Source organism: Tursiops truncatus, chromosome 8 (genome assembly GCF_011762595.2).
Source record: "Tursiops truncatus isolate mTurTru1 chromosome 8, mTurTru1.mat.Y, whole genome shotgun sequence".
Taxonomy (NCBI): Eukaryota; Metazoa; Chordata; class Mammalia; order Artiodactyla; family Delphinidae; genus Tursiops; species Tursiops truncatus.
In genome coordinates, this window is record NC_047041.1 from 46809644 (window position 1) to 46825215 (window position 15572).

At 38.6% G+C, this 15572-nt stretch overlaps 1 protein-coding gene across 1 annotated transcript in view; it reads left to right on the top strand.

The window, feature by feature from the left end:
- DLG2 (discs large MAGUK scaffold protein 2) overlaps window positions 1-15572 on the top strand; it is a 2041254-nt gene that overhangs the window by 454198 nt on the left and 1571484 nt on the right. The window contains exon 4 of the mRNA XM_073808350.1: window positions 7227-7301. Within this exon, the coding sequence (XP_073664451.1) occupies window positions 7227-7301 (75 nt within the window). The remainder of the gene's footprint in view (window positions 1-7226; window positions 7302-15572) is intronic.

The window sequence follows — 15572 nt, forward strand, 5'->3', positions numbered from 1 at the left end:
TGCTTTGGGTAGTAGAGTCATTTTCACAATGTTGATTCTTCCAATCCAAGAACATGGTATATCTCTCCATCTGTTTGTATCAGCTTTAATTTCTTTCATCAGTGTCTTATAATTTTCTGCATACAGGTCTTTTGTCTCCTTAGGTAGGTTTACTCCTAGATATTTTATTCTTTTTGTTGCAATGGTAAATGGGAGTGTTTTCTTGATTTCACTTTCAGATTTTTCATCATTAGTGTATAGGAATGCCAGAGATTTCTGTACATTAATTGTGGATCCTGCTACTTTACCAAATTCATTGATTAGTCTAGCAGTTTTCTGGTAGCATCTTTAGGATTCTCTATGTGGAGTATCATGTCATCCTCAAACAGTGACAGCTTTACTTCTTCTTTTCCGATTTGGATTCCTTTTATTTCCTTTTCTTCTCTGATTGCTATGGCTAAAACTTCCAAAACTATGTTGAATAAGAGTGGTGAGAGTGGGCAACCTTGTCTTCTTCCTGATCTTAGTGGAAATGCTTTCAGTTTTTCACCATTGAGGATGACGTTGGCTGTGGGTTTGTCATATATGGCCTTTATTATGTTGAGGAAAGTTCCCTCTATGCCTAGGTTCTGCAGTGTTTTTATCATAAATGGATGTTGAATTTTGTCAGAAGCTTTCTCTGCATCTATTGAGATGATCATATGGTTTTTCTCCTTCAGTTTGTTAATATGGTGTATCACATTGATTGATTTGCGTATATTGAAGAATCCTTGCACTCCTGGAATAAACCCCATTTCATCATGGTGTATGATCCGTTTAATGTGCTGTTGGATTCTGTTTGCTAGTATTTTGTTGAGGATTTTTACATCTATGTTCATCAGTGATATTGGCCTGTAGTTTTCTTTCTTTGTGACATCCTTGTCTGGTTTTGGTATCAGGGTGATGGTGGCCTCGTAGAATGAGTTTGAGACTGTTCCTCCCTCTGCTATATTTTGGAAGAGTTTGAGAAGGATAGGTGTTAGCTCTTCTCTAAATGTTTGATAGAATTCGCCTGTGAAGCCATCTGGGCCTGGGCTTTTGTTTGTTGGAAGATTTTTAATCACAGTTTCAATTTCAGTGCTTGTGATTGGTCTGTTCATATTTTCTATTTCTTCCTGATTCAGTCTTGGCAGGTTGTGCATTTCTAAGAATTTGTCCATTTCTTCCAGATTGTCCATTTTATTGGCATACAGTTGCTTGTAGTAATCTCTCATGATCTTTTGTATTTCTGCAGTGTCAGTTGTCACTTCTCCTTTTTCATTTCTAATTCTATTGATTTGAGTCTTCTCCGTTTTTTTCTTGATGAGTCTGGCTAATGGTTTATCAATTTTGTTTATCTTCTTAAAGAACCAGCTTTTAGTTTTATTGATCTTTGCTATCGTTTCCTTCATTTCCTTTTCATTTATTTCTGATCTGATTTTTATGATTTCTTTCCTTCTGCTAACTTTGGGGTTTTTTTGTTCTTCTTTCTCTAATTGCTTTACGTGCATTTTAATTTCCTCTTTGATTTCTTCAGTGATCACTTCGTTATTAAGTAGTGTATTGTTTAGCCTCCATGTGTTTGTATTTTTTACAGATCTTTTCCTGTAATTGATATCTAGTCTCATAGCATTGTGGTCAGAAAAGATACTTGATACAATTTCAATTTTTTAAAAATTTACCAAGGGTTGATTTGCGACCTAATGTATGATCTATCTTGGAGAATATTCTGTGAGCACTTGAGAAAAATGTGTATTCTGTTGTTTTTGGATGGAATGTCCTATAAATATCAATTAAGTCCATCTTGTTTAATGTATTATTTAAAGCTTGTGTTTCTTTATTTTCATTTTGGATGATCTGTCCATTGGTGAAAGTGGGGTGTTAAAGTCCCCTACTATGAATGTGTTCCTGTGGATTTCCCCTTTTATGGCTGTTAGTATTTGCCTTATGTATTGAGGTGCTCCTATGTTGGGTGCATAAATATTTACAATTCTTATATCTTCTTCTTGGATTGATCCCTTGATCATTATGTAGTGTCCTTCTTTGTCTCTTCTAGTAGCCTTTATTTTAAAGTCTGTTTTGTCTGATATGAGAATTGCTACTCCAGCTTTCTTTTGGTTTCCATTTGCATGAAATATCTTTTTCCATCCCCTTACTTTCAGTCTGTATGTGTCTCTAGGTCTGAAGTGGGTCTCTTGTAGACAGCAAATATATGGGTCTTGTTTTTGTATCCATTCAGCCAATCTGTGTCTTTTGGTGGGAGCATTTAGTCCATTTGCATTTAAGGTAATTATTGATATGTATGTTCCTATTCCCATTTTGTTAATTGTTTTGGGTTCGTTATTGTAGGTCTTTTCCTTCTCTTGTGTTTCTTGCCTAGAGAAGTTCCTTTAGCAGTTGTTATAAAGCTGGTTTGGTGGTGCTGAACTCTCTCAGCTTTTGCTTGTCTGTAAAGGTTTTAATATCTCCATCAAGTCTGAATGAGAACTTGCTGGGTAATCTTGGTTGTAGGTTTTTCTCCTTCATCACTTTAAGTATGTCCTGCCAGTCCCTTCTGGCTTGCAGTTTCTGCTGAAAGATCAGATGTTAACCTTATGGGGATTCCCTTGTGTGTTATTTGTTGTTTTTCCCTTGCTGCTTTTAATATGTTTTCTTTGTATTTCATTTTTGACAGTTTGATTAATATGTGTCTTGGCATATTTCTCCTTAGATTTATCCTGTATGGGACTCTCTGTGCTTCCTGGACTTGATTAACTATTTCCTTTCCCATATTAGGGAAGTTTTCAACTATAATCCCTTCAAATATTTTCTCAGTCCCTTTCTTTTTCTCTTCTTCTTCTGGAACCCCTATAATTCGAATGTTGGTGCGTTTAATGTTGTCCCAGAGGTTACTGAGACTGTCCTCAGTTCTTTTCATTGTTTTTTCTTTATTCTGCTCTGCAGTAGTTATTTCCACTATTTTATCTTCCAGGTCACTTATCCGTTCTTCTGCCTCAGTTATTCTGCTATTGATCCCATCTAGAGTATTTTTAATTTCATTTATTGTGTTGTTCACCGTTGTTTGTTTCATCTTTAGTTCTTCTAGGTCCTTGTTAAATGTTTCTTGCATTTTGTCTATTCTATTTCCCAGATTTTGGATCATCTTTACTATCATTATTCTGAATTCTTTTTCACGTAGACTGCCTATTTCCTCTTCATTTGTTAGGTCTGGTGGGTTTTTATCTTGCTCCTTCATCTGCTGTGTGTTTTTCTGTCTTCTCATTTTGCTTATCTTACTGTGTTTGGGGTCTACTTTTTGCAGGCTGCAGGTTCGTAGTTCCCGTTGTTTTTGGTGTGTGTCCCCAGTGGCTAAGGTTGGTTCAGTGGGTTGTGTAGGCTTCCTGGTGGAGGGGACTAGTGCCTGTGTTCTGGTGGATGAGGCTGGATCTTGTCTTTCTGGTGGGCAGGTCCACGTCTGGTGGTGTGTTTTGGGGTGTCTGTGGACTTATGATTTTAGGCAGCCTCTCTGCTAATGGGTGGGGTTGTGTTCCTGTCTTGCTAGTTGTTTGGCATAGGATGTCCAGCACTGTAGCTTGCTGGTCGTTGAGTGAAGCTGGGTGCTGGTGTTGAGATGGAGATCCCTTGGAGATTTTTGCCATTTCATATTATGTGGAGCTGGGAGGTCTCTTGTGGACCAGTGTCCTGATGTTGGCTCTCCCACCTCAGAGGCACAGCACTGACTCCTGGCTGCAGCACCAAAAGCTTTCACCCACATGGCTCAGAATAAAAGGGAGAAAAAGTAGACAGAAAGAATTAGTAGAAGTAGAAAGAAAGAAAGAAAGAAAGGAGGGAGGGAGGGAGGAAGGAAGGAAGGAAGGAAGGAAGGAAAAAAAGAAAGAAGATAAAGTAAAATAAAATAAAGTTATGAAATTAAAAATAATAATTAAGAAAAAAATCAAAACAAAACAAAACAAAATGGACGGATAGAACCCTAGGACAAATGGTGGAAGCAAAGCTATACAGACAAAATCTCACACAGAAGCATACACATACACACAAAAAGAGGAAAAGGGGAAAAAATAATAAACCTTGCTCTCAATGTCCACCTCCTTAATTTGGGATGATTGCTTGTCTATTTATGTATTCCACAGATGCAGGGTACGTCACGTTGACTGTGGAGCTTTAATCTGCTGCTTCTGAGCCTGCTGGTAGAGATTTCCCTTTCTCTTTGTTCTCACAGCTCCCAGGGGCTCAGTTTTGGATTTGGCCCCGCCTCTGTGTGTAGGTCGCCGGAGGGCGTCTGTTCTTTGCTCAGACAGGACGGGGTTAAAGGAGCCGCTCATTCGCGGGCTGTGGCTCCCTCAGGCCGTGGGGAGGGAGGGGCACGGAGTGCGGGGCGTGCGTGCGTGCAGCGTCAGAGGCCGGCGTGACGTTGCACCAGCCTGAGGCGCGCGGTGCGTTGTCCAGGGGAAGTTGTCGCTGGATCCCGGGACCCTGGCAATGGGGGGCTGCACAGGCTCCCCGGAAGGGGGGTGTGGATAGTGACCTGTGTTCGCACACAGGCTTCTTGGGGGCGGCAGCAGCAGCCTTAGCGTCTCATGCCCATCTCTGGGGTCCGCTCTTTTAGCCGCGGCTCACGCCCGTCTCTGGAGCTCCTTTAAGCAGCGCTCTTAATCCCCTCTCCTCGGGCACCAGGAAACAAAGAGGGAAGAAAAAGTCTCTTGCCTCTTCGGCAGCTCCAGACCTTTTCCCGGACTCCGTCCCGGCTAGCCGTGGCGCACTAACCCCCTGCAGGCTGTGTTCACGCCGCCAACCCCAGTCCTCCCCCGGGGGTCCGACCGAAGCCCGAGGACGGAAGCCCGAGCCTCAACTCCCAGCCCCGCCCGCCCTGGCGGGTGAGCAGAGAAGCCTCTTGGACTAGTGAGTGCCGGTGGGCCCTGATCCTCTGTGCGGGAATCTCTCCGCTTTGCTCTCTGTGCTCTCCACCGCGGCTCCGAAGCTTTCCCCCTCCGCCACCCGCAGTCTCCGCCTGCGAAGGGGCTTCCTAGTGTGTGGGAACCTTTCCTCCTTCACAGCTCCCTCCCACTGGTGCGGGTCCTGGCCCTATTCTTTTGTCTGTGTTGTTTATTTTTTCTTTTGCCCTGACCAGGTACGTGGGGGGTTTCTTGCCTTTTGGGAGGTCTGAGGTCTTCTGCCAGCGTTTAGTAGGTGTTCTGTAGGAGTTGTTCCACGTGTAGATGTATTTCTGGTGTATCTGTGGGGAGGAAGGTGATCTCTGCGTCTGACTCTTCCGCCATCTTCCCGGAAGCGTTCCCCCCATCACATTTTATGAGTACTTATATTCCTCCACCTAAGCACAGCTCACTTATTTATTGAATTTTCCTTCTTTACCATATGCTCCATAAAGATATATAGTATCTAGATGTAAAACAAGCTTATTATTACTACCCTCTACTAACAATAACAATTATGAATTATTACAAAGGACACATTCCTCACCATTAACATTGGTATGACTTATAATTAAAAATAATAATAACTAGCATTTTAATAATGCTTTCAATTTCAAAAGGCTTATCTTCACATGTAGATACATTATATTTATCTGCCTTAAGGTATCAGAAAGGAACAATAAAAGTGTCCTTTTACTTTGTGTGTTCTTTTCCATTACATCCTTGCCAATTGTGGTAATTATCTGAAGCAAATCTTTATCATCTGATAGAAGTCCCGTGAATTAGGTGAGATACTAACACTGTTCTACAGCTGTGACTCCCAAGACTCAGAGCCACCTCCTGTTAGCAGGCACTTGGTTGAGCTTAGCTTGAAACTGTGGTCATCTGACACCAGTCCAGTGCACCCTATGTACCCTGTTGGTACCGTATGTCATGTTTTGATTTAAACAAGAAAGCTGAGCATGGAGATTGATGATATAAGTGTATTTTTATGGTGACTCTATCAATAATCCCTTAAACAGCACTTCAGAGTTTAGTGATGCCTTAAAAATATATCACCTAAGTAAAGGTTTCTCTAAAAGGCTTACAAATCACAAAATAGGATTCTTAGCACAAGTACTGAATTCAGTACTTTATTGCAGTTAAGTTAGACATGTTAAGGATCATTGATACATGAAATCATGTTAGTTGATGACATGTCTTAAGCCCCATTAAACAGAAAATGAAAAATACCAGCTTATCATAGAAGGAGCAAGCATGGGCTGCAGAGTCAGTAAAATTCTTGCTGCAATCCCAGTTAGGATGCTTTCTTGTAGGGTAACTTATAGATGAGTTTCTTAACCCTCTGTGAGCCTCCGTTTTCTCTCCTGTAATGGGCATAGCAACACATCCATCCGTATTTGTTATAGCAACTAGTGATAATGTACTGAGTCCAGAATAACCTTTAGCATATTTTGTAGCTCAGTAAATCACAGCTGTGGTTAATATGATTATTTATTAACATTATTTGTAGTATTTATATATTATAATTGAGTGTACAATAAGTAAAGATAAAAGATGTTGTATTAGAATCACCTCCTCCCCTTTTAGCACTAATCAGAACTCTTAAAGGAAAGCACTTCGTTCTCTCTAAAAGGCCAATTAGAATTGAATTTATTGGAGTTACAACAAAAGAATAGGTTAGCTTGAGATACATTTCTTATGTAAAAAGAAGTGCCTGGCAAATTGTTTAGAATGTTAAATCTCTGTGCTCCTTGTTTGATTTCTTTGTACCTCAGTTTCTGATGTGACAGGAAAGGCCTCTAAAATCTATCCTGTACAACTCTACATTCTGGGATTCTATGAAATGCCCTAGAGAGAGTCATCACCACAAGCTTACAATCTGGAAGGGGAGACAAGTAAACAAGTCTTTCTGTACCTTGACTCAAGAGATTTCACAGGGGTACAGCATGTATTGGTGTCCTCTGGGAGCCTGGAGGAGAGACCAGTTCTGCTTCTAGGTTAGGAGGATTCTCAGGTGGTTCCCACCAGGACCTGAAAGGCCAGTTGCTGAGGAAGCCTGGTTCCAAAACCCTAGGCCTTAGCGAAATACAAAAACCAAAAAATAATTTCTTGTGCCTTGATAAGAGTAGAAATGACATACCTAGTTTCTTTTAGCACTGCACCAAAAAATTATTCTCGAAGACTTCTCCTATACTTGTAAACATGGTAATAAACACATTGATGATAAACATATCAGCTGGTGTAGATTGCTGCACATCATATGTAGAATATAACATATTTTTTACTTATTTGCAGCAAAACCAAGGCAAGTGCCCAGCCCAGAATTGTTCAGTGGAAGCCCCTGCTTGGATGCCTGTTCACCACTGTACTGTGAGTTTATTTGATTATTCTAAGATTGGCAAGATTAAAGTATAATTATTTTTATATGTTGGAACAACCTTAGTGGAATGGGCTAGAATACTCTCTGAAATTCTAGAGTAGAGCAAACATTTTGAAAGGAGAAAGAATGTCTTCTCAGAAAGCTCTGCATTATAAGAAGCACCGGTGATTAGGGATTACATGTATTTCTTTTTTGGAGTGAGAGTAACTTGTAAAGGATTTGTCGAAATGGGTTATTGGTGGTTTAGAATTGAATACTCTTTAAAATGAATGTGTTTGCACATGTATTTTTCTCAATAGCTGCATATTCAGCAATACTTGATTTCAGATGCCTTAGAGAAGGATTCTTTCTCTTCTTCCATTGTGTTGACTGTTTAATAGTGATGGGTACATGGATTTGCAATTTTCAAGTCTTCCTGGTATAATAATAGACTCTGCATTTGTGTGAAATCTTCCATCAGAGAATTTTCAAATGCCTTAGAAACAAACAGGTACGATGTCATCATTCCTGTGTTGTAAATGGGAAACTTAAATGCAAAGGAAGTAAGAATAGTGCATCGGTTGTAAGGTTGGGAATAGATTCTGGATGCCCTGACTGTCCTTTCATGAACTCATTCCATGACGCTGTGCTCTGAATAAGTGAAGAAAGTGGCTGATTGTATGATACACTTTTATATATACATTGCCTGATAGAAATGACAGTGGTTCCTCTGGGAACCGTGTGTGCTGTAACTGAGGGTTTGCCTGTCATGAAATAATTTGTGTGTGATGGGGACAAAAAGTTCAAAAGTTACTTTTGAGGCATTCCCCTCATTTGACCTACCTTGCAGGCAGTATAAAGTGATATGTGGAGTGCTTTAAATATCCTCATCTATTATTGAGATACAGGCTTCTGAAAGGTGCAGCTGGACTCTCATAGCATGACTTATGACTGTGTTAAAAGGCAGTAGGCCTGGAGGAGCCTACTTTTCACTCAGATTGTGTGAGAGAATGAAGCCTCTTTCCTTGACTTTTGCTTATCTGTGGAAGGTGAGAAGGTGGGATCACCTTTAATGAAGGAGTGATGATAATGCTAAGTTTTGGAGGCATTCCTGCAGTGCAGAGGCAGCTCAGCTTGCTGGAGACATGGAGAATAAAAATGTCACACTTTTGTGAGCAGGTGGTCAGAGGGGAGTGCCTGCTTAGAGACTCTGCTGATGCCAGAGAAAGGACGGGTTTTAATAATTCTATTTCTTCATCAATCACTCCTTTTATTGTATCCTTAATGATATTATCTCGCAATTACTGATTTATAATGCCTATTTCTCCAAGAAGACCATGTGCTCTTCAGGTTCCTAGTATACCTACACCTAGGTAAATCCCTGGGTACATGGTAGAAGGTCTGTGAGTGTATATTTAATAAATGAATCTTCAATCTGTTGATTTCCTCTTTATAATAAGTTTTAATAAATTATTTTGTAACTCTCACATTTCTCGCTGAATAGGAATAAATATATTTTTACTTTGTTAGTTGGGTGGTTTCCGTTTCTCACCTTCAAGTGTCCTTTTATAATTTCTCCTTCAGAGTACCATTGAATATGCATTTTGAGGAATTTTGTTTTCAAACTAGACAAAATTTAGTAGTTAGATTCAGCTGTGTCAGGCACTATGGCAATTGCTAGAGATACAAAGGTAGATGGATAGTGGTCCCATTTTATCAAATACATCCATGTATTCCAATTAGTAGCTGATCCTCTAATACACTGATAATTTCAGCTCAAAATAAAAGAAATTTGACATTTTAGTTACTTTGTGCAGTCTTATTGCAAGTAAATCCATGATTAGAATTCTGTCTTCTGGATTATTAAAAACAGCTCATCCTTCATAATTACTGTGGAGTTACCGCTGAGGATCTGAGAATTCCACATTAGGTCTTCCTGTTGTAGAACACTAAAGACCAAATAGATGACTACATTTAAGACCCTGAAGATCACAAGTCTGAAATGCCAACACTTCAGTCTGATTTTCAGTTCTATGGTCAGGTGAGAGCATCAAAAAGATATTTCTTCTTGTTTCTGCCATAGAATTGGTAGCTGCTGGTTGCGTAGATTTCCTTTGCCATTTACTTAAAAGTAATACATCTCCCAGTGGGGCAAGCACTTTCTGGAGGAATTGCACAACCTGTAATGATTCTGCTTTCTCTGTCAGTAACCCCAGTCTACAAAAGTAGGCTCCTAGTGGCCATGTTTGGGCTCTGCGAGTCTGTGCCTGGCCATGACTGACTGATCCAAGAGGTAAATATCTGATCCCAGGTGAGCCTGTTGGGTTCTCTCTCCTGGGTATTTGAAATTTGTACCAGAGAGATATCAAACTGGTAGCCATCAGTATTGAATCATATGAATGACAATAGTTTGGAAAATATTCTATGAACCTCAGTTGCTGAGATTCCTTGAGTTGCCGAGATTCCTTGAGTTGCTGTATATTTGCCCTTTGAGGTTTAGCTTGCTTAAATCTCTCTTTGATTTTGTGAGAAGGACTCAATAACCTGCTGATAATCAGTAAGTTACATTTTTTTCCTTAAGTTATCTAGATTTTGTTTTATTTTGTTTGTTTGGGGGAATTTATTGCTCTTTGATTTATTTGCAGCCAAAAAGTAAACTCGCTTAACTAACATCTCCTGGTCAGCAACATTTATGGAGCTCCCACCAGAATTGATGTAACGAGTAGTTGTCTCAGACAGAATGAAGCACTCAGAACTGTGGGATTTTGATAATTTATAATAGTCCATTCATTTCAAGTATCTGGTTATATATAACACTTGGGTACATAAAAATGAGCAAAGAATAATTTGGTAATGACTTAACTCACATTATAAACTGAGAAATATGGCTAGTTAACAATACAGTGATAAAAGTATATTTACATAACAAAAACTATATACAATATGTAAAGTAGTTCTGGTATTAATTTCCATTTTCTCATCTCAGGAAATAGAGAAAATCTTAGCCTCTAGCCTCCTGCGTTTAAGAGAATGTCTTGTCCCCCTCAAATCCTCTATGGGCTGAAGCAGGTTATAAATAAATTAATACATACTTACATTCATGATAAATGGATAGTCTCTGTTATCTTTGTGCATTTTTAAATTCACTTGATTCTTTCCTACATTTCTCTCCCCGGTGCCCTATTCTTTCTTGGTGTTTTGCTCTGGAATAATTGTATCCTTATAGCTGGGCTTTGTTACTATATTCAAAACAGTCCTGGTCTTTGTGTGTGCTTTTGCCTCCAGGTTCATTTTAAGTGCAGAGGTTTTATCATTGGTTTTTCCAAGAAACTTTCTCTCTCCAAATTGTTTTTCAAATGCCTGTCAACAGCTACATATTGCCTTAAAAATGACTTCTGTTACTACTTGATCACTCTCCTCTTGGATGCTCTCTTTTTTTGGCACTGCACATCTCTGTAATAATGGGACCAAGAAGTGTTTTTAAAGACTTTTCCTTTTAGTCAGAATTACAATGTACAGATTGGGATTCAAGCTGAATAGAAAATTTACCTCCAGCAATTATACAGAAACATGGGCATATTTATACTTTGTGAATAATTATAAGTGAAATATCTTCTCTAGTGAGAAGTGTGACAGTTTTGTTTATTCATCTTTCCTTGTATGGCTACATTAAGCATTAGAATGATACCCTTCCTCACCTCTACACTTTACATTTAATTGGGTTGTATGCCCATTGGTTTGTACGATCACCAGTATGAACACAGTGGTTACCTGAACCCCTGCCCCTTAGAAACAAATGAGAAGAGACCCACAGGTTCTGGGACTCAGGTGAAGACAGGCAGATCTCTGAATCTGGAGTGAACTAGGCTAAGAATCAGTTCCTGTCAGTTGGAAATAAAGAACCTTAGATTTGACCAGCTGCAGGAGGCTTGAGCAGCTGCTGCATTTCAGGGCAGGTCTCTGGACCACTCAGTATGACTATGGCCTATGAGTGGATTGGGTCACTTTGAGGAATGTCCCCAAACGCAATCCTTAGTTATTAAGCATTACTCAGAAATGGCTGTAATGTATAATTTTACTGATTAGACATATGATATATAAATATACATATTTGTCTAGAATAATTGCTTTGTTTCTCTTTATGTTTGCACACCCCTTAGTTCCTGGAAATTTAAAAATAATGTAATGAGAGAAGTTTCTAAAAGCTAAGTTGAAAAAAAATCCCTGCTATTATGGAGCTTATCATGGATATTGTTATTTCTGCATATCTCTGTTGTTATGTAGTATTCACCCATAAATAGATATGGGAAACATTTTTAAAAATCATATAAGCATTTGCAAATAAGAACACTGTACTCTGAATGCATCAACCCTCATTTACTCATTCAAGGAGCATTTACTGAGCATATTTTGTAAGTTGTAACTGACCCTTTGATTCCTCAGGATAGAGCAGGGAACAATACATGCATATAATCATTATACTCTGTAATACATGCTATATAATGGTCTGTACAAAAAGCTATAACTTTTCAGAATGGAGATTTGCCTCAAGATGGATTTTGGAAGACAGAATATGCAGTTTTTGGTAATAGTTAAGTATAAAAGCTTTAGAATTGTATAAGTTTTGTGTTAAAATACAAATTATGCCACTTACTAGACGTATAACATTGGACAATCTACTTAATCTCTCTGAGTTTACACGTGTAACAGGATATTTTGAGATTTACATGAGGTAATGCATGCCATGTGTTAACACAGCACCTGCCACGTGGTAATTGCTTGAAAAGTGGTAAGAGAAAAGAAAGAAAAGGATAGGTCATTCTAGAAAGTGATGGGGAAGGATGAATTGGTGAAGCAAAACATAAAGAACAGGCAATAACTCATTATTAATTTAGGGCTATTTAGGAGGGCCCTTTCTTCCAAAAGGATTCTGGTTTGTTTAGGAAGAGTTTCCAGGAGTTAATACACAACTCTTTAAGACTGTAAAAGGAGAAATCCTGAAGCTCTTGAAAAGAAACATTTGCCCTCTGACAGGCAAGAACTGATGATATGGAGTGTCATATTGAGATGTTTGTATTCTGAGTAATATAAAGCCATTTTTGAAGAGTGGGGCTAGATACGCTTTTTAATTTAAAAGCATATTAACATTTCACTACAATGTCTCTTTAGATTATGAAAGTAATTTTTCTCTTTTATGGGAAATCAATAAAAACAGACGTTCCTGTAAGAAACCAGAGGAGATGTTCTTTTAAAGTGTTTATTGTTTCAGCATGTTCTCCCAGACTGCCTCCCATTACCCACAATTGGGATCAATCCCTCTAATTGAAACCAGTTAATACAATGTGCATAAGCTATTCTATACTAGTGCAAAGGTTTTTTTCACCCTGTTTTGGTAGCTTCTCCCCCACCTTTTTTTCTCCACAGTTCATTGTGTGACTTCCTTTTCTATACAGCCCAAATAAATACCCAGACCATGGTACTTAGAAACATCCAATGCAGTCATAAAACAAATAATGTTGTGTCTGCTCTCTGGGTGTTGTAGAGTTCCTAGGAACACAGACCCACTGGGCAAACTCTGCTGCTGGGAAATTACACCCAGGATGGCTTTGACGGGTATTGGCTTTCCAAAGACTGGATGTAATTTTTATTTTTTAGGGCAAGGTTTTCATACCATCAGTGGTTAGTTCCCTTATAGAACAAAAAGTTAGGATGTTATCAGATGATCACAATTTTAGGAAAATTTTGGAAAATTACAGAGTACAGGGCTTTAAATTGGTCTACACTGGGATTAGAGTACATCTGGCCATATGGGTGGTAGCCGTAGGGTTAGAAAAGAATTCAGAGGGGAAATTTCCTTAGAAAAAATCACAATGCACTTTAAGAGATGTGAGCTCTGTGGAATGGCTCTGATTCCAACTTGGTTGTAGTTAGGGCTTTGAATCAAGGAAAGTATGAGGAAGACTAGGTTGATACAATGGATATATTGCTTTTTTCCCCTCTCTTCTGGCCATTATAGTACTTTCGACTTGTACTGGTTTCCTCTCTAGGTTCGAAAGAACCAGCTGGGAACTGCAGGATTCATATCAAATAATTTTGTTACACTGATCTTTGAAGCATGCTCAGAAAGGGAACCCACAGTATTTTTGGGTTTGGGGGGGCGGTTCATGGGAGAGATGAAAGGGCATTTCCAGTGAGCACACATAAAAAACACACAGAGTAAAGAACTAAAGACATGTAAACATGTACCCAGCATGCCCTGTGCAGAGATGAAGGTTTCAAGTCCTGAGGTTGCTGGCAAGATCTGAGAAGCTATCCATCAGTGTTCTTATTTTTTTCCCACAGATTTACTGAAATATAATTCACACACTGTTATAATTCAACCATTTAAAGCACACAGTTCAGTGACTTCAGTACATTCAGAGTTGTGCTACTCTCACTACTACCAATTTTAGAACATTTTCATGAGCTCAAAAGAAACCCCATGTCCATTATAAGCCGCTCCCCACTCCTCTTCCCTCCAGCTCCTGGCGATCACTAATCTGCTTCCCATCTCTACGGATTTGCTTATTCTAGACATTTCCTATGAATGGAATTATAAAATACATGGCCCTTTGTGATTAACTTCTTTCACTTAACTAGTATTTTCAAGGTTTAGCCATGTTGTAGCATATATCAGTTCTTCATTACTTTATCTTGATGAGTAATATTCTGTCATATGGCCATACCACATTTTGTTTATCCATTTATCAGTTGGTAGACATCTGTGTTGTTTGCCCTTTTTCATCATGTGAATAATGCTACTATGAGTATTCACATGCAACTTTTTGTATGGACATATGTTTTTACTTCTCTTGGATGTATACCTAGGAGAGGAATTACTGAGTTGTATGGTAACTGTGTTTAACCTTTTGAGGAACTGCCAGACTGTTTTGTAAAGCAGTTACACTATTTTACATTCCCACTGGCAATGTGCGAGGGTTTCAATTCTCCACATCCTCACAACGTTTGTTATTATCTGTCCTTTTTATTGTAGTCATACTAGTGGGTATGAAGTGATATCTCACTGTGGTTTTGATTTTCACTTCCCTAATAATTAGTGATGTGTTGAGCATCTTTTCATGTACTTTTAGGCTATTTTTTTTCTTTGGAGAAATGTCTATTTAGATTTTTTACCTATTTAAAAAAAATTTTTTTTGTCTTTAAGTCTTTGAGTTATAACAGTTCTCTATATGTTTTTAATACTAATTTCTTATTAGATATGTGATTTACAAATATTTTGTACCATTCTGTGGATTGTCTTTTTACTTTTTGATACTCTCATTTGAGGCACAAAAATTTAAAATTTTGTTTTTATATATACACTATATATATACAGTATATATATATATATATATATATATATATATCTCATATCTTCTTTATCCATTCATCTGGTTTTTTTGGAATTTTTGAATTTTATTTTATTTATTTTTTTATACAGCAGGTTCTTATTAGTCATCCATTTTATACACATCAGTGTATACATGTCAATCCCAATCTCCCAGTTCAGCACACCCCCACCCCCCACTGCTTTCCCCCCTTGGTGTCCAAACGTTTGTTCTCTACATCTGTGTCTCTGTTTCTGCCCTGCAAACCGGTTCATCTGTACCATTTTTCTAGGTTCCACATATATGCATTAATATGCGATATTTATTTTTCTCTTTCTGACTTACTTCATTCTGTATGACAGTCTCTAGATTCATCCACGTCTCTACAGATGACCCAATTTCGTTCCTTTTTAAGGCTGAATAATATTCCATTGTATATACGTACCACATCTTTATCCATTTGTCTGTCGATGGGCATTTAGGTTGCTTCCATGACCTGGCTATTGTAAATAGTGCTGCAATGAACATTGGGGTGCATGTGTCTTTTTGAATTATCGTTTTCTCTGGGTATATGCCCAGTAGTGGGATTGCTGTGTCATATGGTAATTCTATTTTTAGTTTTGTAAGGAACCTCGATACTGTTCTCCGTAGTGGCTGTATCAATTTACATTCCCAGCAACAGTGCAAGAGGGTCCCCTTTTCTCCACACCCGCTCCAGCATTTGTTGTTTGTAGATTTTCTGACAATGCCCGTTCTAACTGGTGTGAGGTGATACCTCATGGTAGTTTTGATCTGCATTTCTCTAATAATTAGTGATGCTGAGCAGCTTTTCATGGGCTTCTTGGCCATCTCTATGTCCTCTTTGGAGAAATGTCTATTTAGGTCTTCTGCCCATTTTTGGATTGGGTTGTTTGT